The sequence below is a fragment of the Myotis myotis genome, unplaced genomic scaffold (genome assembly GCF_014108235.1).
Source record: "Myotis myotis isolate mMyoMyo1 unplaced genomic scaffold, mMyoMyo1.p scaffold_m19_p_14, whole genome shotgun sequence".
Taxonomy (NCBI): domain Eukaryota; kingdom Metazoa; phylum Chordata; class Mammalia; order Chiroptera; family Vespertilionidae; genus Myotis; species Myotis myotis.
This window is the reverse complement of record NW_023416318.1, coordinates 52793897-52821123: the sequence shown is the minus strand read 5'-3', so window position 1 is coordinate 52821123 and position 27227 is coordinate 52793897. Positions and strand designations below refer to the sequence as shown.

General features: G+C 50.8%; 1 protein-coding gene across 4 annotated transcripts; it reads right to left on the bottom strand.

Annotated features, from left to right (window-relative positions):
- Positions 1-900: 900 nt before the first annotated feature.
- E2F6 (E2F transcription factor 6) lies at positions 901-21374 on the bottom strand. Of its 4 annotated transcripts, XM_036335314.1 has the most exons (8): positions 21054-21369; positions 19661-19938; positions 17194-17248; positions 14122-14338; positions 12425-12580; positions 10863-10977; positions 9028-9178; positions 5928-7806 (listed from the first exon to the last, which is right to left on the bottom strand). In XM_036335314.1, the coding sequence occupies exons 3-8, from the start codon at positions 17234-17236 to the stop codon at positions 7769-7771; spliced, it is 720 nt and encodes a 239-aa protein (XP_036191207.1). In that variant the 5' UTR covers positions 17237-17248; positions 19661-19938; positions 21054-21369; the 3' UTR covers positions 5928-7768. The 4 variants fall into 4 exon arrangements, with proteins under 4 accessions (XP_036191206.1, XP_036191207.1, XP_036191205.1 ...); XM_036335313.1 differs by lacking the exons at positions 5928-7806; positions 19661-19938 and adding an exon at positions 901-941 and having other exon boundaries at positions 21054-21372; XM_036335312.1 differs by lacking the exon at positions 19661-19938 and having other exon boundaries at positions 21054-21371.
- Positions 21375-27227: the final 5853 nt, after the last annotated feature.

Genomic DNA, 27227 nt, shown 5'->3' with positions numbered 1-27227 from the left:
GGTTTTGGGCTTGGGCAACGGGGCAACTGACTGAAATTGGGTAGATGGGGGAGGGGCAAGGTCCGATGGGCGGGTGGAATACGGGAATTGAAGAAACGTACTCGTTATCCATCTGGAGATGTCATGCAGGCAGCTGGATGGGAGTCGGCAGCACCGGCTCCACGCAGGACTGTCTTGGGGAAACGATTTATGGCGAAAGGCGATGGTACAGCGGTGAGGAGCCTGGCCTCGCCTTTCTCGTTGTGAGATGATGGTATCGCTGGTCTCTGAGGGCCCTTTCAGGGCAGAGATGAGACAGAGCGTCCACATTTACCTTCACGGAGCAATGGGAGTGGGCTGGGATGTAAAACCAGGAAGAGAAGAGCCAGAAAGGACGAGCAGCTGGTCTGAAGGACCTGAATCGGAAGCTCATCTTTGCAACCGTCGGTGCTGCTGCCAGAAGGGGGCTGCCGGGGAAGGAGTGGAAGGAGAACTTGCTCAGAGGAAGCAGGGCCTGTGGGAGGGGCGGGAGGGGCCGCCAGCCCGTTCCCTTATCACCGGGCCGTAAGCACGGGCACCTGTGTCTGCCAGCAGCTGTGCAGCTCAAGAACCAAAATGTCCAGAGGGGACTTTTTTTTTTTCATTTTTAAAAAATATCTTTATTGATTTCAGAGAGGAATAGAAACATCAATGATGAGAGAGAATCCTTCATAGGCTGGCTCCTGCACACCCCCCAGTGGGGATCAAGCCCGAAAACTGGGGTTGTGCCCTTGACTGGAATCGAACCCGGGACCCTTTGGTCTGCAGGCTGATGCTCCATCCACTGAGCCGAAGGGGCTAGGGTGACATGGGAGAATCTTAAGTGCAATTTAAGCTTCATGTTTATGGTGCTACGCCTGCCCACCTGAAAAGGTTCCATACTGTATGATTCCAGCTCTAGGACATTCTGAAAAAGGCGAATACTGTGGAGACAATAAAAAGAGCATGGCTGCTGGGAGGTGAGGGTGGCGGTGGACGGGGAAGGAGGGGAATCGATGGGGGTAGGGGGTTTTTGGATGGGGAAACTATTCTGTACCGTAGTGTAATGGTGGCTACGAGACCCTGTGCATATGTCAAAGCTCACAGAACTGTATGACACGGGGTGAACGCTAATGCAACCTTCCGACTTCAGTTAATAATAATAATGTATTGATACGGAGTCATCCACTGTAGCAGATTTCGCACTAATAGATGCGATGACAGCAGGGGAAATGGGAACTCTGGACTCTGCAGTTTTGCTATGTGCCCAACACTGCTCTTAAAAACAAAGTCTGTTTTTAAAAAGTCATTGAAAGTCAAGTCCAGCAAACATCGATTTTAGAATTGTAGACTCCTCCACCGTTCTGCCCAGCATGTTTATTTCTCTTCCAGTTACAGTGGCACAAAGTGAGAACAACGCACACCTCACGTCTTCCCTCAACCGTCCTGCAGTTCTGTAGGGAGGTGTTTCCATGTCCCCGGGACCCACTCAACTCATCCGGTTAAGCTGCTGCTGTAAAGAATGCGACCACTGTTCTCACTGTGTAAGCGTGGTTTTATGTGGGGGGCACCCCATCATCTTTTTCTTTTTTAATTCTCACCTGAGGATATTTTTTCCATTGATTTTTAGATATTGTGGAAGAGAGAGGGAAAGACAGAGAGAAACATCCATGGGTTGCCTCCTGCACGAGCCCTGACCAAGGCCCGGGCCAGGGAGGAGCCTGCAACTGAGGTACGTGCCCTTGACTGGAATCGACTCCAGGACCCTTTGGTCCCCAGGCCAACGCTCTATCCACTGAGCCAAACCGGCTAAGGCCCCATCATCTTCACGGGAGAGGGAGTCAGTGGAAAGATTACACTTTCCCTTTCGGATCTGTCTACTACGTGTAAGAGCTATTTCTAGAAGAAAGGCCTTGATACCCCTGCCAAATTGTAGCTTCGTCAACTCATGCCAAGTGAGTTGTGTTCCAGGGACGGCGACTCATCCAGTTGGCCTCACCCCACACGGCCAGCGACTCAGGATCCAGCAGCTCGGGTGCTGACGTCAAACGGATGTGAGGATCCTACCAGATTGGAAACGTGAGCTTGCCCACAGATGTTCCAACCAGCTGACAAGTGAATCCTCAAATGCTCCCCGTCTCTGGTTTGTTTAAAAAGCCCAAGTAATTCTTCATGGTCTCAGATTGCTGTGGACGGTCGCCCACTGGAGAAACTGGGCAGAAATGAAGGGGAGACTTGCTGAGGCGGGGGAGGGAAAAAGGCCCCGAGTGGGAAAAAGGACAAGAAGTTCCGCTGCCGAAAAAAACAGACGGAGATTCCGGACCGAGAAGCCCCATTTTTAGGAAAGTGGGCTGTGCTGGTTTATTTTTAAAGCGGGAGGCCGTGAATGGCACGCGCTGCATGCCGACCTCTCCCCTGGTTTATTTCCTCCACGCCCACTCGCCCTTTGCCCCACTTTCCTTAACTCTCTTTAAAAAGTAGTGGACTGCGCATTTTCGTAAGCTGTTGGCAATGCCGTTCGGTGCAATGTGAAGTGTCAGTAAAAACGCCATATTCAAAGCGTGAATGATAACTTTCCAGATGGGCTGTGACATTATTGTAGGACCGTCTGCTGAAAATCTCTCACATCAAATTCCCTCTCTGAATATAAATCAAAATCTAAATAGTTGCCCAGCTGGCGTGACTCAGTGGTTGAGCATCAACCTATGAACCAGGAGGTCACGAGTTCGATTCCCGTGGTCAGGGCACATGCCTGGGTTGCGGGCTCCATCCCCAGTGGGGGGCGTGCAGGAGGCAGCCGATCCATGATTCTCTCTCATCATTGATGTTTCTATCTCTCTCTCCCTCCTCCTTCCTCTCTGAAATCAATAATTACATTTTTTAAAAATCTGAATAGTTACCCTGGAATACATGTGTGTGTCTATGTGCAGCCCTGCCCGCCCGAGGTACCTGATTAGTATTAACTGCGAAACCAAAGCCAGAAGCAGGGGGCCCCGTTCACCTGGTCTCATGACACCACATGTTTCAGACCCATACGCACCGGTCAGAGGAGGAGAGAATTGATCAGTGATCAAGAAATGGAACTAGGTAGTATGCTTGTCACGATTCGATAGTTAATATTTGCCACAACTTCTGAAGAGTTGTCCAAAGATTAAGACACGTTCTCATGGCTACAGTATTGAGCCCAAAAGTTTCTAGTTGCTTAAACCACATAGCCTGGCCCTGGCTGGGTAGTTCAGTTGGTTAGAGCATCGTCCCAATACATCAAGGTTTCGGATTAGATCTCGGGTCAGGTCACATGCAAGAATCAACCAATCAGAGCATAAATAAGGGAAATAAATTGATGTTTCTCTCTCTCTCAAATCAAAAACAAAAACCCACAGAACCTGGCATGGGTGTCACCTTTAAAAAAAATTTTTTTTATTGATTTTAGAAGAGGAAGGGAGAGGGAGAGATAGAAACATCAATAAAGAGAGAGAATAATTGATTGGCTGCTTCCTGCACACCCCCTACTGGGAATCAAGCCCACAGCCTGGGCATGTGCCCTGACCATGAATTGAACTTATGACCTCCTGGTCCATAGGTCGATGCTCAACCACTGAGCCACGCCGGCCGGGCGTCACCTTTGTTTTTAAAGGGTGTCTGAGACTGCGAGTCACTCTCTTGGGCCCAAATCCTGGCTCTCCTGTTGACTGGCTGTGTGGCCCTGGGCAGGCAAGTCACCTACCCTCTCAAGCCTCAGCTTTCTTGTTTCTAAAGTGAGGATAAGGGTACCTCCCTGACAAGAGAATGTGGAAACTCAACTATTTATATCCCAAACTCCAGTGACTGGCATGAGATAAGGGCTCAGGAAGATGAGCAGATAATAACCGTAACTAATAAATGCAGCAGGAGTCATAAAAGCAGGTCGAGGCCCCTGCATGATCCAGTCACGGCCCCAAAATGATACAACATCTACCTATCACCCGATTTTCCTTTTGCACCGAATTAAACCCAGCAGTGTAACTGAGAAGAAATGGCTAATCTTTAAAAGGGTTGTAAGTGTATTTTCAAAGTTAAATATAAGACGAGGGTCTGTCTACAGACAACCACTCCGGCTGGTGACACCATTTGCTACTGAAGTTTGCATGAGAGGGGCTGAAAGAATTTTGTGAAGTCCTGGACAGGATGTCCAGCTCCTCCGCGAGCTGACAAGTGCTCAGCAGTGGAGCGCCTGCTCGTTATAAATAGCAAGCCAGTGTCCCTCACCAGATGATGCGATTGAATAAGTCACCACGTGCTGGACGGACACTTCTAGAAGGGTTTTAACTGAGCCACATTCCAATGTTCCTTTTAAGTCTGAACTAATATTTCTTTTCTATCACTAACACATTTTGTTTTAATCCTCACCCGAGGATATTTTCCCACTGATTTTTAGAGAGAGTAGAAGGGAGGGGGTGAGAAACATGGATGCGAGAGAGACACATTGATGGGTTGCCTCTTGCCGGTGCCCCAGTCAGGGCCAAGGGATCAAACCTGCAACCCAGGTACATGCCCTTCACTGGGAATCACACCCATGACCCTTTGGTTAGCAGGCGGGTGCTCTAACCGTTGTGCCACGCCAGCCAAGGCTACCAGGGCTTTCTTACAGGACCCTGACAGGTACAGTACTTGGTAGAGAATGGTTGTTGCCCTGGCCAGGCGGCTTGGCTGGTTGCGCACTGAAGGGTCACAGGTTTGATTCCTGGTCAGGGCACATACCCAGCTTAGGGTTTGGTCCCTGACTGGAGCACATACAGGCGGTAACCAATCAATGTTTCTCTCTCTCTCCCTCTCTAAAGTCAATAATTAAAAAAACAAGCATATCCTTGGGTGAAGATTAAAAAAAAAAAGACTGGGTTTGTCTACCACCTTCAGCACACATCTTAGGACATTTATGGTACTTGCTGCTTCCTGACCATGGGGTCCAATGTCACGGCCCCATGTGATGCTGTGAGGGTGTCAAGACAATGAAGGTCTCTGTAGACTAGATTATGGCAGGAACAGAAAACTCGGCCTAGGCAGGTATTGTGCCTTCTTAATGGCTGTAATTTTTCTTCCCGTCACTCCATTTAAATTTTAATATGTAAAAATTACTATCAATTCACTTTATCAACAAAATGCTATTCCCTAGCACCTGCTTCATTGAAAGCAGGTGAAGAAACCAAGTCACTCAATTCTCCGCCAGATGGCAGCGTCACACGGACCTGTGGCCTCCCTCCTGTAGGGCGTCCTCTTCTGGGGAGGGCGGGACAAGTGGGCAAATGCGAGCGCTGGGACGCAGAACAGGCAGCTTCCGGACAGGCATTTTTCCTTTTAGAGCAAATCCACTTTGTTGGTTTGTGTGTTTGAAAAGTCAGGCTTTGCTTTCAGATTCTTGGGAATGGGCTGAAGCCAGGTCACTTTTCTCATCCAGCAAAAATGTACCGACCACTACAGAAATGTGGAGAGCATAAGCCCTGGGGGGGGGGGGGGGGCGGGGCTGGGCCCCTCCACTGAGAGCAGGAAATGCCGGTGGGGAAAGCCGACTGGAGGGTGGGTGGCTACCCAACGCACTGTCGGGCCTGGCCCGAGGGGGTGGAGTGGAGGGCGGGTGTCAGCTGGGGATGTAGCTTTGAAAGCAGAGAAGAGGGGGCAATTCCAGGCAGAGGATGAGAGCAAAGGCAGGGACGGGAAGTCAGTGGGTTGCAGGTCCAGCCACCAGACCAATGCAGGTGAGTGGAGGGAGGGCTTGCCCGGGAGTAAGATTGGAAAGCGAGGCCTAAGGGGAGCATGGGAACACCCCAGGCCCCCGAGGGGGTGAAGGACAGGAAAGGACAGTGTGCAGAGTTGTCAGCGTGCGGGGAAGGCAGGGCTGGGGGCCAGCTCGGGGCTGAAAAAGCAGCTGTAAGAAGACACACCGGACACTGGAAGATGGGGAATATTCCTTTATATCACACGTCTATGGTTACAAAGAACTGTTATTCACATGATCTCATTATATCCCCGGACCGATCTGTAAAGCTGAACACTTGTCACATTTCGAGAGGAACTGCTGCTCAGAATCAATGCTCTCACCTCTGGCCACGATTCCTTGGTTGCCAGGTTTTTGGGGAGACTACCTTCCTTACCCCCGCCCCCATTCCTTCTCAGGAAAGGCCTTTTCTCCTATTTCCCCTTCAATACAGATGCTCGGGGCCCCTCCTCTTCTCCGGCTCTACCCTCGTTGGATCAGCAGTCGCCAACCGGCGGTCCGCGTAGCACTGGTGACCCGTGAGGTCCGAAAGGTTGGCGACCGCTGCACTAGATGACCTCACCCTCTCAGGGTTCTGCCACCACATGTAGACTGACAGCTGCCAGTTCTACTCTGCAGCCCCAATCTTCTCCTTGAGACCTGACCCATATACACTCCTGCGTAAGTCCCACATGGGAGCACTCCCAGCAGTCCAGGCCTGGGAGAACGCCGGGGGCGGGGCTGCTGCGGGCAGGAGGCCGAGGGCACGGAGCACAGGGGAGGGCCACTGGAGTGCAGAGGGATGTGCATCCTCCACAGTCAGCACTATTTTTCAATATTTTGATTCCTATTTTTAAACCTTTTTATACATGATCCTAATTTCAAGTTGCTTCAAATTTTTCTTTGAAAACGAGACGTTTACAATAAAAGTCTGAATGATGCTCCCAAGATCCCATGTGGCAGACAAGCCACGTACGTTTAGTCTGGTTTTACAATCCACTCGCTCGCTGGTTTGTTCAGCGACGGAGCACGCTTATGTCAGGCATCGTGCAAGGCTCTGGGCGTAGCACTAATTAAGACAGAGTCCCTCCAGGAGCTCACAGTCTCATGGTAACGCGAGTGAGCCGAGGCACAGGGTGGTACGTGATTTACCGGTGAGGTAGACATAGCTAGGTACTTGGAAAAGGGGCTGGAGCGGGAGAGAGGGCAGGGGACAGCTAATGCCTGAATGCTCCCCTCTGAGCGAGGAGCAAGGCTGCACACAGAAACATCGCCAACCTGCTGGCAAAAAGCTTCGGACAGCTTCCAGCTGTCACCGTCATCCAATTCCTGTCTCACACTCTTTAAGCCACTACCTGATGGGATCTCCACACTTGTCCCTGAAGGTGTGAGGCACGCCACCCGTCTGCTCAGACAGTAGCTGCAGGTCACCTGGACCCCATTCCACCACTGGGAATCAGACTGAAAGTCTTCAACTAAACCCATGATCTTTAAGTTCAGAAGATGCTAATAAGTTACAGATACCACAGAAGCCAGAGGATCTGTTAATTTCCATATATACATTATTTTGGCTATACAATGGCGAGGAGACTCACTGAGACACACAGAGCGATCTAAGCACTATACAGATACATACAGACGTCACACTTAGATGGCGTGTGCACGCCCACCCACTGCGCAGCAGCTAATGCAGACGTGAACTCGCGTAAGGCAACTGCTTTTGTGATGACGATACATGATCCTCGAAGGGAGGGCAGAGTCCACGCGGACTGACCGTTTCGGGTTAGTGATACTCTGCGGAAGGTAGTAGGCAGGATATCTAGTTCACTGACAAAAAGCAGTGAGTTATAAGAAGAGTTGCTTCTGAATGTGGAAACCATAATCATCCCGGAATCTAAGCAGTGAGCCACTCAAAGACACTACTGGCCTGTGCCACTGCCTGCGGGGGACTTCACAGTGACTGATCGCCGAGGATCAAACTCGATGCTAATCATCCACGCGACGCTCCAAAGCTGCTCAACACACGGGGCTCAAATCCCGTCAGTCACTCACTTCACTTTGCTGTGGAGGATTTTCTTCTGAAAAGTAACAAACACAAGAAATTCTTCTAATGAGGGTTTAAAAAGCAACCAGGTTACAGCACACAATTCAACTGCAGAAAAAAGACGAAGAACCCTGGTCAGGCGCCACGTGAATGGCCTGAGGCTGACGTTCGGTCACAGGAACACACTGGAGGGCAAACGTACCCGAGAGCCCCCGCCGAGACTGCGGACGGCCTTCTCCAGCCACAGACCTCCCCAGCTGGTCCACACGGGGACACCGCGATCCCAAGGTCTCACTCGCAGCAAAACCACGTGGAAGTTAACTGTCAGGTTCGAGTACGTTCTCCCAGGCGGCGGGTGGCTTTCACTTTGCTGATAGTTTCCTTTGCTGTGCAACTTTTTAGTTTGATGTAGCCCCATTTGTTTATTTCTTTTGTTTCCCTCCCCCAAGAAGACAGATCAGAAAAAATACCGCAATGTGAAATGTCTGAGGCTTTACTGCCTATGTTTTCTTGAAGGATTTTTATGGGTGAGTCTAACATTCTCCCAACACCCTTTACTGAAGAGACTATCTTTACCCCATTGTGTGTTCTTGCCCCCTTGTCACATTTTTTAAAAATATATATATTTTTACTGATTTCAGAAAGGAAGGGAGACAGATAGAAACATCAATGATGAGAGAGAATCACTGATTGGCTGCCTCCTGCACACCCCCTACTGGGGATCGAGCCCACAACCAAGGTACATGCTCTTGACAGGAATCGAACCCGGGACCCTTCAGTCCGCAGGCCGATGCTCTATCCACTGAGCCAAACTGGCTAGGGCTCCCTTGTCAAACATTAATTGACCATGAAGGTGTGGCTTTACTTCTGGGCTCTCTATTCTGTTCCGCTGACCTATGTGTTTCTCTGCCAGTCCCAGGCTGTTTTGATTACTGTGGCCTTGATGTCATACCACCTGATACCAAGTAGTGCGATTCCTCCAACTTTGTTCTTTCTCAAGATTGCTGTACCTGTTCAGGGTCTTTTTTGCGTTGAATCTACAGACTGCTTTGGGTAGTACTGGCATTGTAATGATGTTAATTCTTCTTACCCATGAACACAGTATATGCTTCCACTTATTTGTATCCTCAATTTTTCCCCCAGAAACCTCTATAATTTTATTAAGCAACGTCACCCAGTACATTTTTAAAGGTATTACACAACTTAAAAATCACGAGGACCTGACATTTCCCGAGACCAGAAAAGCGGCGTTTACCTTTGTCAGGTGTTTCTGAGTGTTTGCTTTTCTTAGCCGCTGAGGGGCCTGCCGCTGCCGAGCCCTTCCTGCCGGAGCGCCCCTGCTCCACTTCACACAGGTAGACGTCGATGGGCCCCTTGGTGCTCCGTATGTGCACCGTGATGGAGTCCTGGCAATGACACGCAAGCGTCAGCGTCAGCCAGGGGTTCCGAACTGTGTCTGCCACTCACCGGACAGAACTACGGGTTCCAAGGGACGTTTCTAAACATGTAAATCCAGAGAATTTCCTTTCCATGTTTGAGAAGACCATGTACTAAGCTTTTGTGACATTAAAAACAGCTCCTTGACCACAGAATGATGGTTCCAGAGCCGGCGCGCACTGATGGGAACGCCTCAGTCCTCAAGGGCCCACTTTCCTCCCCGCGGGGTTGACTGACCCCTTCAAGGAATCTGTACGTGAGCCAAAACCCAGTGTCCTGACGACAGACAAACCGAGACTCCCCTGTGGTCCCAGGTGACCAGGGTGTGTTTCGATTTCCAGACCACGAAAGAGCTAACTGCAAGACCATTCTTTTGTCCACATGAAAAAGAAGCTGAGATCGAGACAAAATAGACCTCCTGTGATTTAAGCCACTGGAACCCATGAGCATCAGGAAGTTGGGAGCTTCTACAGGGAAGGATGCCATGTTCTTAAGGAACAGCTCGTTAGAAACGGGTCCTTTGTTCTGACTGGCGGTGGGTTCGACCGTCAGCCTTTCTCCTCCCGTCCAAGCGGTGGGCCTGGGCTGGGTACCACGGCAGCGCTGCCCCTGCTGCACAGCCCAGTGATCTCGGAGCAGAGCCCAGTGAGAGGCCTCAGGACCCCGTGCTGCCCTTCCTACAGCCTCTTGGGACCACAGGTAGCTGGAGAGCATCTGCACCCCCTTGGACAGTGCCTGCTGGGACAAGGAAGGTGGGTGTCCAGTCCTCCTCCCTATAGGGAGGTAAATCCCTACAGCATCACTGAGCACCCCTGGGTCGACCAGCCTGTCAGAGCCGACCGTCTGTCCCAGGAGTGGCCACACTCCTTGGTTCTGACTCCATCCTTACCAAGCAACTGCTGATGACAATTACCTTTCAGTACTAACGTCCCTGCAGGGGGAAGAGTGTGCTGAGCACTGCAGCTTGGTAAGAGTAATATTTTCACTCACAGGGCAACTGCACTTTTCACTGTTACTGTAGGACGTAATATTCTAGTTTCCTCAGAAGTCTTTTCTGAGCTGGGTTAGTGAATTAATCTCCTAGAGCAGTGGTCGGCAAACTCATTAGTCAACAGAGCCAAATATCAACAGTACAACGACTGAAATTTCTTTTGAGAGCCAATTTTTTAAACTGAAACTATATAGGTAGGTACATTGTTATTAACTTCATTAGGGTACTCCTGAGGCTTAGGAAGAGCCACACTCAAGGGGCCAAAGAGCCGCATGTGGCTCGCGAGCCACAGTTTGCCGACCACGGCCCTAGAGCCTTGGCTGACACCAGATTTCCTTCTGGAACTTCAGGACTTCAGCCAATTCCTGGTGATTCCTCCAAGGGGCTGACAGCCCAACAGTTGAGAAGACAAACCCTCGGGGTTGAAGTCTGGTTGTTTCTCACTCTGTGACCGTGAGCAAGTTCACTAATCTTCTATGCTTAGGTTCCTCGTGTTGAGCTTGTTGTGTGATTTAAGTGAAAATGCGCACAGGGCCTTGAGCAGGACCAGTGTGCCTGCGAGGATCACACAGTTAGCGAGGCTGCCAAGCCGCAGAGCCTCGGCAGCTTCCCGCCCCTCCCACCCCCGCCCCGAAGGCTCCCTACAAATGCAGGTCACCTACTTCTCTGGGGGCTGGGACGTCCAGTCTGGTCTCTGCCGGAGCTCTCACCGCGATGACAATCTGCTCGTGGAAGGCTCGGATGCTGTGGATGTCTTGGTACGTCACATACGCGAGCGTAAACCAGTCAAGGATCTGCAGAGGTCTGCTCTGTGGGGAGGTAACTCAGCTCTTGTCACACAGGAATGCGAGTGGAATGTCAGAATATGACCAACGATTAGGGGGGCAGCTGGTAAAAATATTCCCACACATAATTCACATTTCATGTCCCAGTGTTTTACATTTATAACTCAATTTAAGAGTTCCTTTAAACTGTACTATTGTGATTATGATGACAATTTCTGGAGAAAAATATTAATAAAGTCTGAATTCCCAAGACAAACACAACTGATAAAGGTAGCAAGTGCACCCACCCAACTCCATTCCCTCCTCACTGCTAGCACTCACGCTAAGAACCTCTGGGGGAAAACGTTCAGAGTTTAAGGGATAAGAAACCTTAAAATTGAGGTGGAAAAAATCTCTAAAAAGTAGAAACATCCCAGCTGGCGTGGCTCAGCTGTTGTCAACCTATGAACCAGGAGGTCACGGTTCAATTCAGGTCAGGGCACATGCCCGGATGCATGCAGGAGGAAGCCAATCAAGGATTCTCTCTCATCACTGATGCTTCTATCTTTCTCTCCCTGTCCCTTCCTCTCTGAAATAAAAAAAATATATATTTAAAAAAAAGTAGAATCAACTTAGAGAATTTAGTTTTTCAGGATTATCACCTAAATGGGATTTCTCGTCCAACCACCTGAATTTTTGTACGTGGTTGCTGGGTTGAGTGAAATTATAACAAGTGCGCGTTTTATTGGGTTACCAGCATTCTTTTTACTCCACAGACCTCCTGACTGAGTGCAGTGATGTTAGCAATGGCTTTCCTTTTAACAGCGACTGGAACAGCAGCCTAGACTACTGTCACGTTTACATAAATTGGAAGCACAGAAAGCTCGGAGTCGGTAACAGCTCCCCGAGGTGCCACCAGGGGAGCCCAGCCGCAAACAGCTCAGGAGCCCCAAAGATCAGCTGCAGAGACAAGTCTCCCCTCTGATCCAGACACTGAGCTGAAGAGAATGCTGACGCACACGACTCGGCCTTGGGGCCTGGAGGCGTAGTCGAGGCGCCATTTCAATGCCATTCGTTCCGTTTCAGAAGTAAACGTGATGGAGAAATGAGGGGAAATAGGACTGTCACAAAAGCCAACAAGCCTTCTTCCTATATTACAGCAGCCAGGTCCCGGAGGAACGAGAATGCCCGCTAGTTTAACTGTAAATGCAACGTCAACCTCAGCATCTTACTGCACGGCTCAGGCCAGGACGCAGCACCGAACGGAACCACCGCCACACCGAGGCGCTCCGGGCCAGGATGTGTTACTAGGCTACACGACTAAACCTTTATGCCCTTTAACTTCTAAAAATCTGATTCTGTCTCATCTATATTACAGGCTAACCCCCCAGGCTGGCTACTCTTGAAGGCAGCTGCTCTGGAAGGAGACAGCTTTCGAGAGGCACGGAGCTAAAGGATATCTTTCATTGTCTTTGTCATCCGTCAACTCGAACAGCTGCTGAGCACAATCCTTAATCAACTCGTCCAGAGCCTCTTCCATGGCCGACAGGTCGGACAGCTCCTCCCGCAGCTTCTTCTGTTGGGGCACTGCTCCGAAATTGTTGAGATCGGATCCTCTTGGAAAGCAGGGGACAAGACCACCATCGGCCGCGCGCAGGAGATGGCAGAAGGACCAGACTGGTTAGTGCCCTTCCCCAAGCTTTCAGCAGCTGTTTCCCAGGACAGACACTCCGACTCCCCCGCCTGCCCTCCCCTTATTCCACATTACCATTATTCTCCCTCTGCACAGGCTGGGCCTTCCCCACTTCTCGTCCCTTTCACAGGGACTTAACCAAACAGCATAACCCCACGGGAAGCTCAATGAAGAGGCAGGGAAAGCTAACTGAGACGATCACTGCACTGAGAGTCGGCAGTGCCCAGTGTCAGCCCAGCTCTACTGCACGCAGCCTGACTTTCCCAAGTTATGATCTTTCAGGGCCTCAGTGTCTACATATGAAAAGCAAGTCCTGGCTAAATGACAGTTCCTCTGCTAAAGTTTTCAGTCTGTATTCTTCCCTACTGTGCATATTGTATCTAGTTCTATCTGAATATAATGATTATATTCATTGTTCTTAAAACATTTATTTTCTTTATTATTGTCTAACCCAATACATGACCTGAGTAACAACTGCTTTTTTCCTTCAAGCTTAATGAAAATAAAGACAGAAAAGACGGCTACCGCTATCTTTTCCTTGCTCATTTTCAACCTGATTCCCATTAGTGATTCAGAAAACAAACGCTATTAACCACCCCCCCCCCTGCTGTTTAATGTTATTTAGTAAACATGTTCCAATTAGACTTCAATCTGCATTTCTGTGCTACTGGAAAACACACCTCCTCTATAAAACCCCTTTCTTCTCATAACCTTTAATTACTTAGAGCCATTCTGTGATCTTTGTTGGAGCTTCGTTTGCCTGCAAGGTCTCTCTGTACTGACACGCTGGGACTGTTTCTTACTGGATGCTTGGAGCTATTCCCCAGGCCACTTGCCTATTGTAAGCTAACAGCTTTCTTCTTATGGCATGTGCAGCCTCCCCCCGCCCCCCCCATATACCCAAATCTACCGACATCTATACTGTAAGGGCCTCTGTCACGTGACCCTTCCCAATCACATGTTGTCTTTAGCAATTGCCCTTTCGACATTAAGTCTACCTGTTTCCATTGCGGGCCATGAGTTTGTAAGTGTGCTCCATCGCCTACCCGCATTACCATCACGGGGGGTGGGAGGGGGTGACACTCTCCTCCAGAACAGCGATCCCAGCCCTGGGCTCTAAGTGTCTATTGCACTATCTGCAAGAACCACTGTGCTACAACCTCGCCTGATTCCGCTGATATGAATCATCAATATGAACTGAAGAAATACTTTGAAAAGTGAGTATCTTCAAACCAATCATATTCCACTTAACTTATCCATAACATCCTACTGTCTCTGACTCTTAAGTAGGAAAAAATAGCTATATATTTTGTGGGACAACGTGAAAAGATTTTATAGAATGCCTTTTCTAACAGAAGTCAAGTTTTCTCTCGTGAAACACTGCTCATACCCAGTTTGCGTTAAGCATGGCCTTGTCACCTAACGAGAAGGGAAAAAGCCATGAAAAGTTTGAAGCCAACTCACATCCATCGAATGTGGTTCTTCGATTTTTTTTCAACCAGGTCGATCCCATCTAAGACATTGGTGATGTCATACACTCTTCGTTTCCGGACGCCCAGCTTTGTTGCAACCTTGTTTAAGTCGAGAATCCCCCCAGGAGCATTTCTGACAAGATCCATAAATTTCCGAGTTAAGTACACCAGTGACACATCGAACCGAGGTGTCTTCACTTTTAGAGTTTCTGGGAAACAGAACAAACCCATTTGTAAAATTTTAAATATCATTTCTTTCTAAATTCATCTTGATTAGTAAGCACAGACACCTACAGAAATTCTACACACTGATCAAATCACAGCTAATTTTTATGAAAGATTTAGGAAATAATTTTATGAAATAGTTTCTCAAACTGGATAAAAATTAGCCCATCCCAGGTAAAAGGCTTTAGACCAAGCATGTCAAACTCACGGCCCACAACGAATATTTTTGCGGCCCAGCCAATATAAGGGCATGTACGAAACGTTTAAATAAAAATTTTGTAACTTAGTTTTTACAATATCCTGTTATACATAATTATTAATAACGAACTACGACGTTTGCTAATGACTGCTGACTATAATCGTGTTGCATCCATTTCCCTTACACGCAGGCTCACCAGATCTCCCCACTAATACTAGCAGCCCATATTTTAGCAGCCGATTGCCGTGTCATTAGTCTTGGGCTGACTGGAGGCAGTGTCTGAGGACTGGCCAGAACTGAATGTTACAATTCTCCTCATCTTTCCCAATTTGATGCTGAAAAAGAGTTCCTATGGTGTGGTGTGCAGAGGAAATAAATTCACAAATCACGTAGCTGTTCTAGTGTGGAGGATATGAATTTTCTTTTTCTCTACGTCCACAGCATACCGCAGTCAGGGTGCCTCAAAAGAAATATTCACACCCCCTCCATCCGAAGTGCCCCATCCAGAACCTCTGCAACGGCACACGCAGCTTCAAGCCACGCGGTTTTTCCAAGAAAAGCACCTATTTTATAACATGAATGTCTCCTTTGTGCAGGCCATTCCTACACTTGAGATTAAACAGGCTTAAAAAGAAATTTAAAAAAAAATTTTAAGTGTAACTAGAAGAAAGTCACAATTCTACAACAAACCTTGGAAGATTACAAATTAGAAATTCTAACTTTAAGAAGCATGCAGCTAGTCCTGGCCGGTTGTGGGTATAATCACTGAAAGGTTGTGAGTTTGATCCTCAGGGTACGTACAAGAGGCAACTGATCAATATTTCTCTCTCACATTGATGTTTCTCTATCTCAGTGGTTCTCAACCTTCCTAATGCCGCGACCCTTTAATACAATTCCTCATGTTGTGGTGACCCCCAATTTCATTGTTACAAATGGAACATAATTAAAGCATAGTGACTAATCACAAAAACAATATGTAGTTATATATGTGTTTTCCGATGGTCTTAGGCGACCCCTGTGAAAGGGTCGTTCAACCCCCAAAGGGGTCACGACCCACACGTTGAGAACCGCTGCTCTATCTCCTCCTCTCCCTTCCTCTTTCTCTAAAATCAATAAAAAATAAACTAAAAGAAATAAAATAAAAACCATGCATTTAATTAAACTAGATTACTAGCAAGACATAGTACTATAAGCTCAGGACAAGTTTCCTATCATGTTAGTCCTTTTATAAAGAACAGACATTAGTTAAACACCTATAACTTGAGAGTGGGGCTGTAGGGAGATAATGATGAAAAAGATCTCCACACTAAAAGCTTTCCGAGTCTAGCAAAGGACTCGACCACAACACCGTGAGGGAAGTGCTAGCGAGGGATTTAGTTACTTAAGATGAAATGAAGCCGTAACTGGAGCGGGAGCTGGGAAGCCTCCAGCAGGGAGGTGCTGGGAACAGAGAATAGAGACGAGGAAGGGGTCCTCCACTCTGACGGGGACACACACGTCAAAGGACAGAGCAGCGTTTGAGGCCACGGCGCCTGGGCGCCCGCAGGCAGCGGCTGTGGCAATGGGCGAGCAGCGAGTGCTGGCGTGGGGACGAGAGGTGGCCTTCCAGCCCCCTGTCCATTCCCTCCTGCCTGCTCCTTCTAGGGGTATGAGGTGGCTTATAAACTAACACAAATAAGTAAAGCCAAGTAAATGGGGAGCCGGGGCCTTCTCTGGAGTCAGGTGGAGTGACATCGCAGTCCCATTTCCGTCCTGGAAAAATCACCCGGCAGCGGAGGGCTGAGCCGGGAGCAGGTGGCCCACGCGGGAGGCGGTGCCCACCTCAGGCTGGGAGCGTCTGAACTGCAGGCGGCGGTGCAGCACAGTGGTTAGAGTGTGGGCTGCAGCCAGAGAGGCCCACGGCGGGCTGAGCCCTGACGGAGCAACTTGCTTACCCTCTCTGGGCCTCAGTTTACTCGTCTACACAACACGAGTAACAGCCCACACCCGCATTTCGGAGGGTTGCTGTGACCGTCCATGCAAAGAGCTAGCACGGGCCAGGTCTGGTGAGAGCTCAATGAATGCCAGACAGTTCACGAAGCTGGTGGCGTGGGGCAGAGGGAGGAGCACCTCCAGGGTGAAACCTGAAGACCGACTACGGTGAGATGATGGCTGAGGGAGAAGTGAGGGCTGACGTTAAGGTTCTACATGGGCATCACGTATGCACCGTGGTCCAGTGAGCGCAGGGCCACATGAGGGGGCAGCGAGGAGTGGGTGCTCTCATACCTGTTTCCAGGACAGGGAGCGGGGGCAACCGCAGTGCTTCCCCTTTCACTGACAGACTCTGCCCAGGGCAGGAGTCACAGGAAGAGACAGGAAATCTCAGGAGCCAGGAGGGAAGGGCCGGCTCCTGCCTCCTGTCGGTCGCTGGTTCTGCTGACGGCAGCGTGGACGGCCCCCAGCCTTTGGGGAAACGCAGCAGAGCGGACACTCGCCGTGCACAGCACTCAGCCCACATCCCCAGGAAATGCCAAGGGGTGCACCTCAGCGCAAATAACACATCTTATTTAAGTCTCTCATCAACTCATGTCCATTTAAAAGTACCCACTTAAATCATAGTTCAAACTTCAAAACCTAAGACCGATTCAAGAATCAACTTACTTCTCATGGACACATACTGTACATTATCTTCTAAGTTAATCATTATTTTTGATGGCTGGAAAAAAGAAACAAAGAGAAATTTAACTCAGTAACTTAAAAACAACAATGCACATGAACCGCATTTTACTGGATAATACAGAGATTTTCTTTTTCGCCCTGGGGTAATAATTTGGGTGTGAGAGAACCAGTCCTTCTTCCAAATTACATCTAGTCTAGCTGTAATCACATCTGGCTGTGTCATAGATTCAAATCTCTAAAGTAGTTCAAGAGAGAAGGGGAGGAGACACGAGGAGGGAGAGAGAAAACACGGGTAGGAGAACATGTGACTGAACGGCCATCCATTTGCTGACTGCATCAGATACGGAGGAAGAAAGAAACGCCGAAATGACCAGGACGCTCCCTGACTCTGGAAGGCTCCATCGAGGTTCAGCGATGTCTATGTCAGTAAGTGCTCCGTGTGAGTGGCTCCCACAGACGTGCCCGGGCTCTCCCAGGCAGCCGCGCGTTCCCATCAGTCGATGCACACGGAGCAGCCCTTCTCCGCTGGGCAGTTCCGCGCTGCACAGCCAGCGGCTCTGGCATTCAGACGAACAAAGGCTCCTGTGAATTCCTGAACAACCAGGAAGTGGTGGCTCACATCAGCGTGTCGCCGCTTTATCAGCTACTCAGACAGTGAGAGTTTACAGAAACCTTCCGACGCCGCTGCGGACACAGGAACCCCCGTAAGCTGCCTGCTTACAGCGAAGCACAGTGAGGTGGCTCCAGACGGGCTGTGACCAACCAGGGTTAGCTCCTGTCCGAGTGGAAAACCTGGCCTCCAACAGGCACAGCGAAGCGGAGGTAAAGTGAGTTCTACGAGGTGCTCCCCGAGAAGGGTCAACAGGCTACCGTGGATGCACCCCGAGGGACTCAGGGTTCCCAGGGAAGGGCATGCTAGCACCAGGCTCAACATGGAAGACCATGAAAGCACTAAGGAGTTTAGACTTTCTGTTTTAACCCTTGGAGACTCACCACAGATTTCTGAACAATAATATGGCGTATGCAAGCTCATAGTTTGGGAACGTAAGTCTGGAGAAAAAGCAAAAAGACTGGGGCCTGGGGAAGCCTGAAGGTGAGCAGCTACAAAGCTCTTTGTTGATGAGTTACAAATCCTGGGCACCAGGGCATCCATATTGTCTATGACACGATGACCGCCCCTACTAACAAGTTAACTTGATATGGAGCAATTCCCTGGAAAGAGAATTGTTGGGGTCCAGCCCCAGCAGGTCCAGGGGTTCCCAAAGGTGTGGACGGAGTTGGCAAAGAATGAATGACACATAGGCAGCGTTCAGGTGATCATCATAGCCAGGTTCTCTAGCCAGGTTCTCCAACCAGGTTCTGTTGTTTTATTGTCTTGTTACATCTGTATTTATACCAGTTGATTTTAATTCTGTCAATTTCTATTGCAAAGGTTAGGGCATTTCTTATCTCCATTCCAAGTGTAAAGATTATGTAGCTTAAGCATGATTGTTTGTGGTTAAAGTGATTAACTACCCGCCTGGCACTTAGTTAAGGGGTTTTATCTCCTCCCTAACTTCAGGGAAAAATCCCTACCTGGGGAAACAACCTTTCTCAGAGAGGTGACCTTGGTTAAAACACATAGCGCTAAGGGGAACAAACATATTAAAAACAGTATGCTATATACGCCAGGTCCCTTGAAACATATGCTGTGCAGATGTTTCTTTCCTGCAGCGACTGTGTCAAGCAGCAAGGATGGACCGGCTTCAGGCAGAGAATTATGCTGTAAAATTAACTGCGTGTCAGGACTTAAAGAAAAATGTAGTCCTGCTGGGGTGTGCGGAATCCATCCTCCTCATGTCACTTAGCCCCAGATCACCGCATGCACCTCACCCCTGGAGAGACTGGAGGGCTCTACACCCTGAAAGGCCCTTGTGAGGCGTCACCCGAGAAAATGGTGACAAGGTGGAGTGGAGTGGGGCTGCCACTTGAGCTGAGGATAACAGAGGCCCCTCAGGGTCACCCGTTTCCTTTTTATTCTGAAACAATCTCAGCCTCAGAGAAGGTGCAGCAACGGTGCAAAGAACTGCCACCTCCCGCCTCGGCCAGTGTTGCTGAGAGGGCAGAGCGTCAGCTCAACACTGAATGGTCCAGGGCTCAACAGTCAAGGGCACGTACTTGGGTTGCAGGTTCGATCCCTGGCTCCAGTCCAGGTCTCTCTCACAACAATGTCTCTCTCTCTCTCCCCCTAAAAATCAATGGAAAAAGTATCCTCAGGTGAGGACTGACCCAAAAAAACCAAAAAAAAAAAAAAAAAGCCACATCCCTTTCACCCAAATATTCATGTTTTTACATGACTTTATGATGTTTTGTCCCATACCCACACATGCTTTTTTCTCGGAATCATTCATGCCTGAAGAATTCCGTGTGTAGCTCGGGGCATTCCCGTACACAACCACAGTATAATTACCGACAAGTCTGTTCAAGACTAAGCAGTCTTGGAAAAGAGCCAGTGGAACCTGGACCCTGAGGGCACTGGCTGCACCGCCGGAGGAGCACGCTGCTGGCAGCTGGAGCTGGCAGCTGGAGCGGGCACCCTGGCTGTGCTGAGAGCCTCAGCACCCGTCACTGCAGCGGTGTGGACAGCAGATGGTCACGGTCATCTAACTAGGAGGCTGCTGTGCACAGGGTGGACGGTGGCACCTGGTTGTCCCTTGCAGTTCATAGTCAAATGTATTGTGGAAAGACCTGGTAAACAAACAGGTAGTGGCTTTAACAATTTTGAGTGTCTCCAGAAGCTAAAAATTCATGACTTCCGAGAAAGACCGAATCTAAGGCGCTGCCAGGAGAACAGCCGAAAGAGGGAGGCGCGGGCAACCCCGCACGCTTCTGGGTAACGCCCCAGCGCACCTGCCACCCTCAGGTCCTGGAGAGAGTGCCAGGGGAGCCGCACAGACCACCCCCAGCCCAAGCCCAAGGTAGAGAGTTTGTCTCGAAGAAATCTGTGGGCAGGACGCTGGTCTACTGCGTAAACCACAAGTTTCAGTTTCTGACAGAACTGGGGAGCAGAGGGGACCGGGGTGCAGAGGGGCCGGGGAGCAGAGGGGACCGGGGTGCAGAGGGGATCGGGGTGCAGAGGGGCCGGGGAGCAGAGGGGACGGGGTGCAGAGAGGACCGGGGTGCAGAGGGGACGGGGAGCAGAGGGGACCAGGGAGCAGAGCGGACGGGGTGCAGAGGGGACGGGGAGCAGAGGGGCCGGGGAGCAGAGGGGACGGGGTGCAGAGGGGACGGGGTGCAGAGGGACGGGGTGCAGAGGGGACGGGGTGCAGAGGGACGGGGAGCAGAGGGGACAGGGTGCAGAGGGACGGGGTGCAGAGGGACGGGGTACAGAGCGGACCAGGGAGCAGAGGGGACGGGTGCAGAGAGGACCAGGGTGCAGAGAGGACCGGGGAGCAGAGGGGACCGGGGTGCAGAGGGGACGGGAGCAGAGGGGACCGGGGTGCAGGGAGGACGGGGTGCAGAGGGGACGGGGAGCAGAGGGGACCAGGGAGCAGAGCGGACGGGGAGCAGAGGGGACCGGGGTGCAGAGGGGACGGGGAGCAGAGGGGCCGGGGAGCAGAGGGGACGGGGTGCAGAGGGGACGGGGTGCAGAGGGACGGGGTACAGAGCGGACCAGGGAGCAGAGGGGACGGGGTGCAGCCGCGGGCCCGGCCGGGGGGCTCCCGATCCAGGAGACGCTCAGACCAGCTTCCCGCGCAGGGACCGAGGCTGCCGAGCCAGGGACCCGACGGGACCCGACGACGCCCCCACTCCCCGCCCCGCGGGGCCCGGGCGCTCAGGACTCGGCCGTCGCGCGGACTCACCAGCAGGCCCTCCACGTTGATGGGGTCTCGGCACCGGCGGCGCACCGTCTCCTCCGCCGGGTCCACGAGCTCGCTGGGCAGCCTGCGCGCCGGCCGCTGCTGACTCATGCCGCCCGCGGCCCCCGCCCCCCGCGAGCCGCCCGCCTTCCCGGGCCGGGCCGGTCGCCGCCCCCGGAGTCCGGCTGGAGCAGCGCCCGGGCCGCGGACGGACGCGCAGTGCCCACGGCGCGGAGGTGCCGCGCGGGCTGGAGGCGAGCAGGTCACCCGCGCCGCCCCGGGCGCCCCGCCGCCATCTCCCGCGTGCGCAGTGCGCCGCCCCCAGTGCGCAGGCGGCCGCGGGAACGCCCGGCCAATCCGCTCCCGGGCGGCGCCCGAAAACCCGGCGGCGGATCCGGGACGGGATGCGAGGGCGAAGGAAGAGGCGGAGCTGGGATCCCGGGAAGGGAACCGGGAAGGGGGTGGGGGTGGAGATTGGGGGGTGAGGGGTGGAGATTGGGGGGTGGGGGGAGCACACAGAAAACAGGGGCCGGGAAACTGCAGCTGTTCCTCGGAATTATTTTATTATTTTGTTAATCCTCACCTGAGGATATTTTTCCCATTGATTTTTGGAGAGTGTGGAAGGGAGGGGGAGACACACAGACAGAGAAACATCGATGTGAGAGGGACACATGGATTGGTTGCCTCCCAGATCGAGCCTGCAACAGAGGTATGTGTGCCCTTGACCTTGACTGGAATCAAACCTGGGACCCTTCAATCTGCAGGCCAATGCTCTATCCATTGAGCCAAACTGGCTGGGGCAGTTCCTTGGAGTTCCTGACGCTAAGGACAATAGGAACTGAAAGTGCTGAGTGGGCAGAGATGTTAACTTATTATTATTACCAGAGGCCCGGGGCATGAAATTTGTGCACAGGTTGGGTCCCTAAGCCTGGCCGGCGACCAGGGCCGATCTGTGGGGTGACAAGCGGGGCGATCCAGAGACCCCTGCTGGCACCCACCTTGGCTGGCCTGGGGCCTGCTGCCTGGGGGCAGCTCCTGCATTGAGCATCTGCCCCCTGGTGGTCAGCGCACATCATAGTGACCAGTCATTCCACTGGTCGTTAGGCCATTCGGTTGATTTGCATATTAGACTTATATAGGATTTAAAAAAAAATTTTTGGTATTATTGACTGTCCCCCGTCCCCGCCTTTACCCCCTTCCACCTAGCACAGGAGATATTTATCTGAAGTTGGCACAATTTGACTCAATCTCAAATTCCAGGGGCGGAGATGGGTAAAGAGAACCCTTAAGATGTGTTTTCAAATCCTGGCTCCTTCTAAATGTACAAGACCTGAAGCAGGTTACCACATTGCCCCGTGCCTCAGTTTCCTATTCTGCTAAATGGGAATAATGACAGTACCTACCTCATAGGGTCGTTGTGAGGTTTACATGAATTAATGAATGTAGATTACGTAGAGCAGGAACAAGCACACGTTTGAAACAGAAAGGTGTGGACCGTGGTAAGGACAGGGTCGGAGCCAGGGGATTGGTGCAGGGGTTGCACTCACGTAGCCTGGGGTGGGCAGGGGAGCTTCTGGAGGAAGTCATCTCCCCACCAGACCATAAGCCGCTTGAGGTCAGAGGCATTCTCTAATGTTCACATCTCCAGCATGTAGCACCGTATCTGGCAAATATAAGTGCTCAGTAAATGTTTGCTAAATGAATAACTTCAAATAAAGGATACCCTAGGGGAAAGTCTCTGGAAGGTTGGGTTTTGTTGCAGAATGAAGACTTCCCAGAGCAGTTAAAAGGTGGTTTTACCGCCCTGCCAGGGGGGCGCAGCGGTTGAGAGTCGACCTGGTCAGAGCACATGCCCGGGTTGGGGCTCAATCCCCAGTGTGGAGCGTGCAGGAGACAGCCAATCAATGATCCTCTCTCATCATTGATTTTTCTCTCTCTCTCTCCCTCTCCCTACCTCTCTGAAAATTCAATAAAAATATATTTAAGGAAAAGAAAGAAAAAGATGCTTTTACCAACCGGAGTCTGGGAGAGGGCAGGCTCTGTGGACCGGGCGTGGCTGCTGTGAATAAACGAGGTGTGAATTCTGCATCCGGATTCTGCTAAATGCTCTGCCTGCATTTTTCTCATTCAGTTCTTATGTTAGAACTGAGAGATGGGTGCGGTTTTCTGCCCAAGTTACAGATCAGGAAGATTACAAACATTATGCCAAGTCCTGGCCAGGAAGTGGCAGGGGCAGGATTTGACACCGCAATGGATTGATTTGCTCTTCGGATCCTCGAGAAGGCCCCTGAGAGCTGACTGGGTTTTCTGCAGCCAGAAACGGAGTCGGGTGAGTGAAAGTGGGGTGTGGGTCAGGATGGGGGTGGCAGTGGGGAGTCAGGGCACTTACAATACCTGCGACTTGGCAGGAAGTTGAGTGAGTTCACGCCCTGTGCAGCCACGGCCACCTGCTGAGAGTAGGGGGCATGGCAGAGTGGAAGATCTGGGAGGTCTAGCAGGCGCTCAGCAAATATGTGTACAAGGATGGTGGCGAGGATGGGGGACAGCAGAGGAGACTGACTTGGGAAACGTAAGATTGAGGGGTCACATGGACATTCCTTACCTGCCTGGTGCATGGCTGTCTCACAGTGGCTGCGGCACACATATCCTCCCACCGGAGCTGGAGGAAGAAGAGGCGTGTGTAGGAAGCATAGCAACCTCCATCTTGTATAAAAACTGCTGTCTGGAACTCTCTGCTGTTGTGAGATAGTCCCTTCTTCTGTAAACTCTGTCATTTTTAGACAGTCTCTTATTCTACAAAATAACTGTTTTAGTTTGATGCCGGAGTCCAACCCCAGCAGGTCCTAGATGTTTCTTTCCTGCAGCGACTGTGTCAAGCAGCAAGGATGGACCGGCTTCCAGCAGTTTGAATAATAGAAAAAGATAAAAACTTAACTGTCTGACCTTGTAAGCTAGCCATCTAACGTAAGGGACTAATACTGATAAAAATTCCCATATTCTTATGCCAAATGTTTGTTCTTTATGTTTCCAAGATTACAAACTGTCTGTGACCATAGCTCACACAGAGCTCTTTGTAAAATCTGCAAAGAAGCTCAAAAGGTAGAAATACAAGAAACTTCCCGTGTGACTTCGCTCAGAGATTTGGAAAAAACACCTCCCTCTGGGCCGTGCAATAAACGGCCCCTAATTAATGGGCTCATGAAGGCGTCTTGTACCTCACTCGCTGATTTACGACACAACGTGTAGAGGATGCGGAGGAGACAGGGTGGCAGCCGGACTGCTCCCCATTAGTTTTCTGTGTGGAACCAGCTGGTCATGGAACGCTGGGGCAGGAAGAGATCCTGGAGGCCATTTAGTCAAACCCAGAAGGGAGGGAGGTGACTTGCCTTAGAGAGAAAAGATGGTCTTTTCCTTGCAGGGTCGGTACACTTTAAAAAACACACATATATTTGTATTGATTTCAGAGAGGAAGGGAGAGGGAGAGAGAAACACCAATGATGAATCATTGACCTGCTGCCTCCTGCACGCCCCCTACTGGGGATCGAGCCCGCATCCCGGCCATGTGCCCTTGACCAGAATCGAACCTGGGACCCTTCAGTCCACAGGCCGATTATCCACTGAGCCACACCAGCTAGGGCCGGATCAGTACACTTTTTATGAAATTGAGAGGAGGACAAACGCTAGCAGGAGAGGAGTGTTGGGGGGAGGGGAGGATGCTGATAGAGGAGGGGGCATGGAAGAAGGAAGAGGCAAACCCGCCGGAGCCAGGCCTGCGTCAACACTGGCCAGTATCTAACCTTCAGGCCCCCGGGGTCTGTGTTGTGAACATGCACATGTGTGTTAGAGATAAGGCATGTCCGGTCGGGGTGTACAGTCCATCTTCCACGGTGGCAGGAACGGCGCGATTTCACGGGGGCTGTTTTCTGCCCGAGCCTCAAAGCTCCCGACTCCGACTGCGGTGACTGCAAACGGTTGCAAAATGACATCAAACGGAACAAGAGCAGGGCAGTTAACTCTTCGTTCCGAGGTTTTGTTCAGAACCCGACTGGCTTTCCGGGGAGCTGGCGGGAGGATGCTCGCCATGAAGTTTTCATTGGTCCAGGCACACGGACCCAGGCTGTCCACGTAGCAACAAGATTGGCCTCCTGCTTGGGGATGAAACAAACAAAAAGTGCTCCTGCAGCCACAGGCACCGCCAGGGCAACCCCCCGTGCAAGCTGTCCCAGGCGACCAGTGATGCCCGCCTCAGTGAACCCCAGTTCGAGGCACAAAGGCTGTCAGCTCCATTTCCAGAGGGGCTTTCAGCCCTCCCCTCCCGGTTCCCCCTGTTCCCTGACTGTTTCCACTGCTTCCTACTTCCTTCCTCCCTTCATCTCTCCGCCCGGCACTGTCGCGGGACTCTCCACTGTCACTGTCAAAGGAAACATTTGGGTAACTGGCTTTTTTTGTGCGTGTTTTTTTTTTTTAATCCTCACCTGAGGATTTTTTCCCCCCATTGATTTTTAGAGAGAGTGGAAGGGAGGGAGGAGCGGGAGAGAGACAGACAGACAGACCCGCCCGAGCCAGGCCTGTGTCAACACTGGCCAGTATCTAACCTTCAGGCCCCCGGGGTCTGTGTTAGTGAACATGCACATGTGTGCGTTAGAGATAAGGCGCGTCCAGTCTGGTGTGCAGTCCATCTTCCACGGTGGCAGGAACGGCCACCAATGTGAGGCAGACACATCAATGGGTTGCCTCCCGCACACGCCCCGACCGGGGCTGGGGATCGAACCTGCAACCCAGGTCCATGCCCTTGACCAGGAATCAAACCTGAGACCCTTCGATCTGTGGGCCGACGCTCTGGCCACTGGGCAAAACCGGCTAGGGCTTGGGTAACTGCTGACCCCCCATCACCAGAGACTCTGAAGCGCAGACGTCACCGCATCGCTCCTCTGCTTCCTGGTAAAATCTGTCCGGGTGCTTTATATCACACTCCCCTGGACACGGGGCACTTGCCCGCCGGGCTGTCGCCCATCACACTGCTGGAGGTCAGGGGTCGACTCCCCCGCCATCAGGAGCCCCCGACCACCTTGTCAGGGGACACTGGTGAGGTCGTGCTCCCTGGTCCGGTCACATGAATCTTCCCTCAACCCCTTGGAATCTTTGCGTCACTGCAGAGTCTTCTCACACGTTGTGTTCTTTGCCCAGAACCTGCTTCCTTTGATGTTCCCTCTAGCAAACTCCCCGTTTTAGACGTCCTTCCCCGGGAAGCCTTCCCCGAACCCCCAATGAGGTCAGCACCCCAGCCTCCTCCCCATGGGGTCTGCTAAGCCCCTGGATTGATGTCCTTAATAACATTTCATTGTCAATAGCTACGTTGCATTCTAAATAACAAAACAGAATTCGAAAAAAATGAACATCTCTGCTGCGGCTAACCTTGCAGTTTAAAGTCTAGAGCAGAGCCAGAGAACACAAGATAAAAAGGCAACATTTTGTATCAAGTGTTCTAAGCACACCTTGCAATGGATTCTGTTTTGACTCAGCGTTATCAAATTACTGCTAAGTTTAGCAACTTCTATTTTTCCTCCTGCTTGAATTTTAGGCTGGGTGAAACCCATTTTTCTTAGTTGTTTTTTATTTTTATTTTTTTTAAATAGTGCAGGCTTATAGTCGTTTTATCTGGGAGGAAGGGTGCCATAGCGCCAGCAATGGGAATTCCCGGGAGTTTAGTTGATATGGGACCCACTTCGGAAAACTTGTGCTCAGAGTGTCAGATGCTTGACTGTGCATCTGGCACAGATCCGCAGGGCTCGAGTTTACTTTGTTAGAGATTTTATCACAGCAAAGCTCCGTTGGTAATAATTCAGATGAGCCATTTGCGCACTGGTCCGAATGTAGTGAGTTATCACAAGTGGTTGTACACAGTCTGTTACAGATGAGCCATTTGGATATTTTCTTTTGTATTTTCTGTATGTAGGAGTATGATTACAATTCACTTGAATTGTGTTGGGAAAAAAAAGAAACGCAGTCAGCAAACTTGAAATCTTCTGTTTTGTTAGCTTGTTAACCTATCATTTACTTAATGTGAAGTTAAACTGTAATACCCTCTCCTCAAAGAAAAGAAAGTGGCCAAGTATTAGGCAATAATCACATTGGTTTCAGACTTAGACTGTAAAAAATTGTAATGTTTTTAGACCT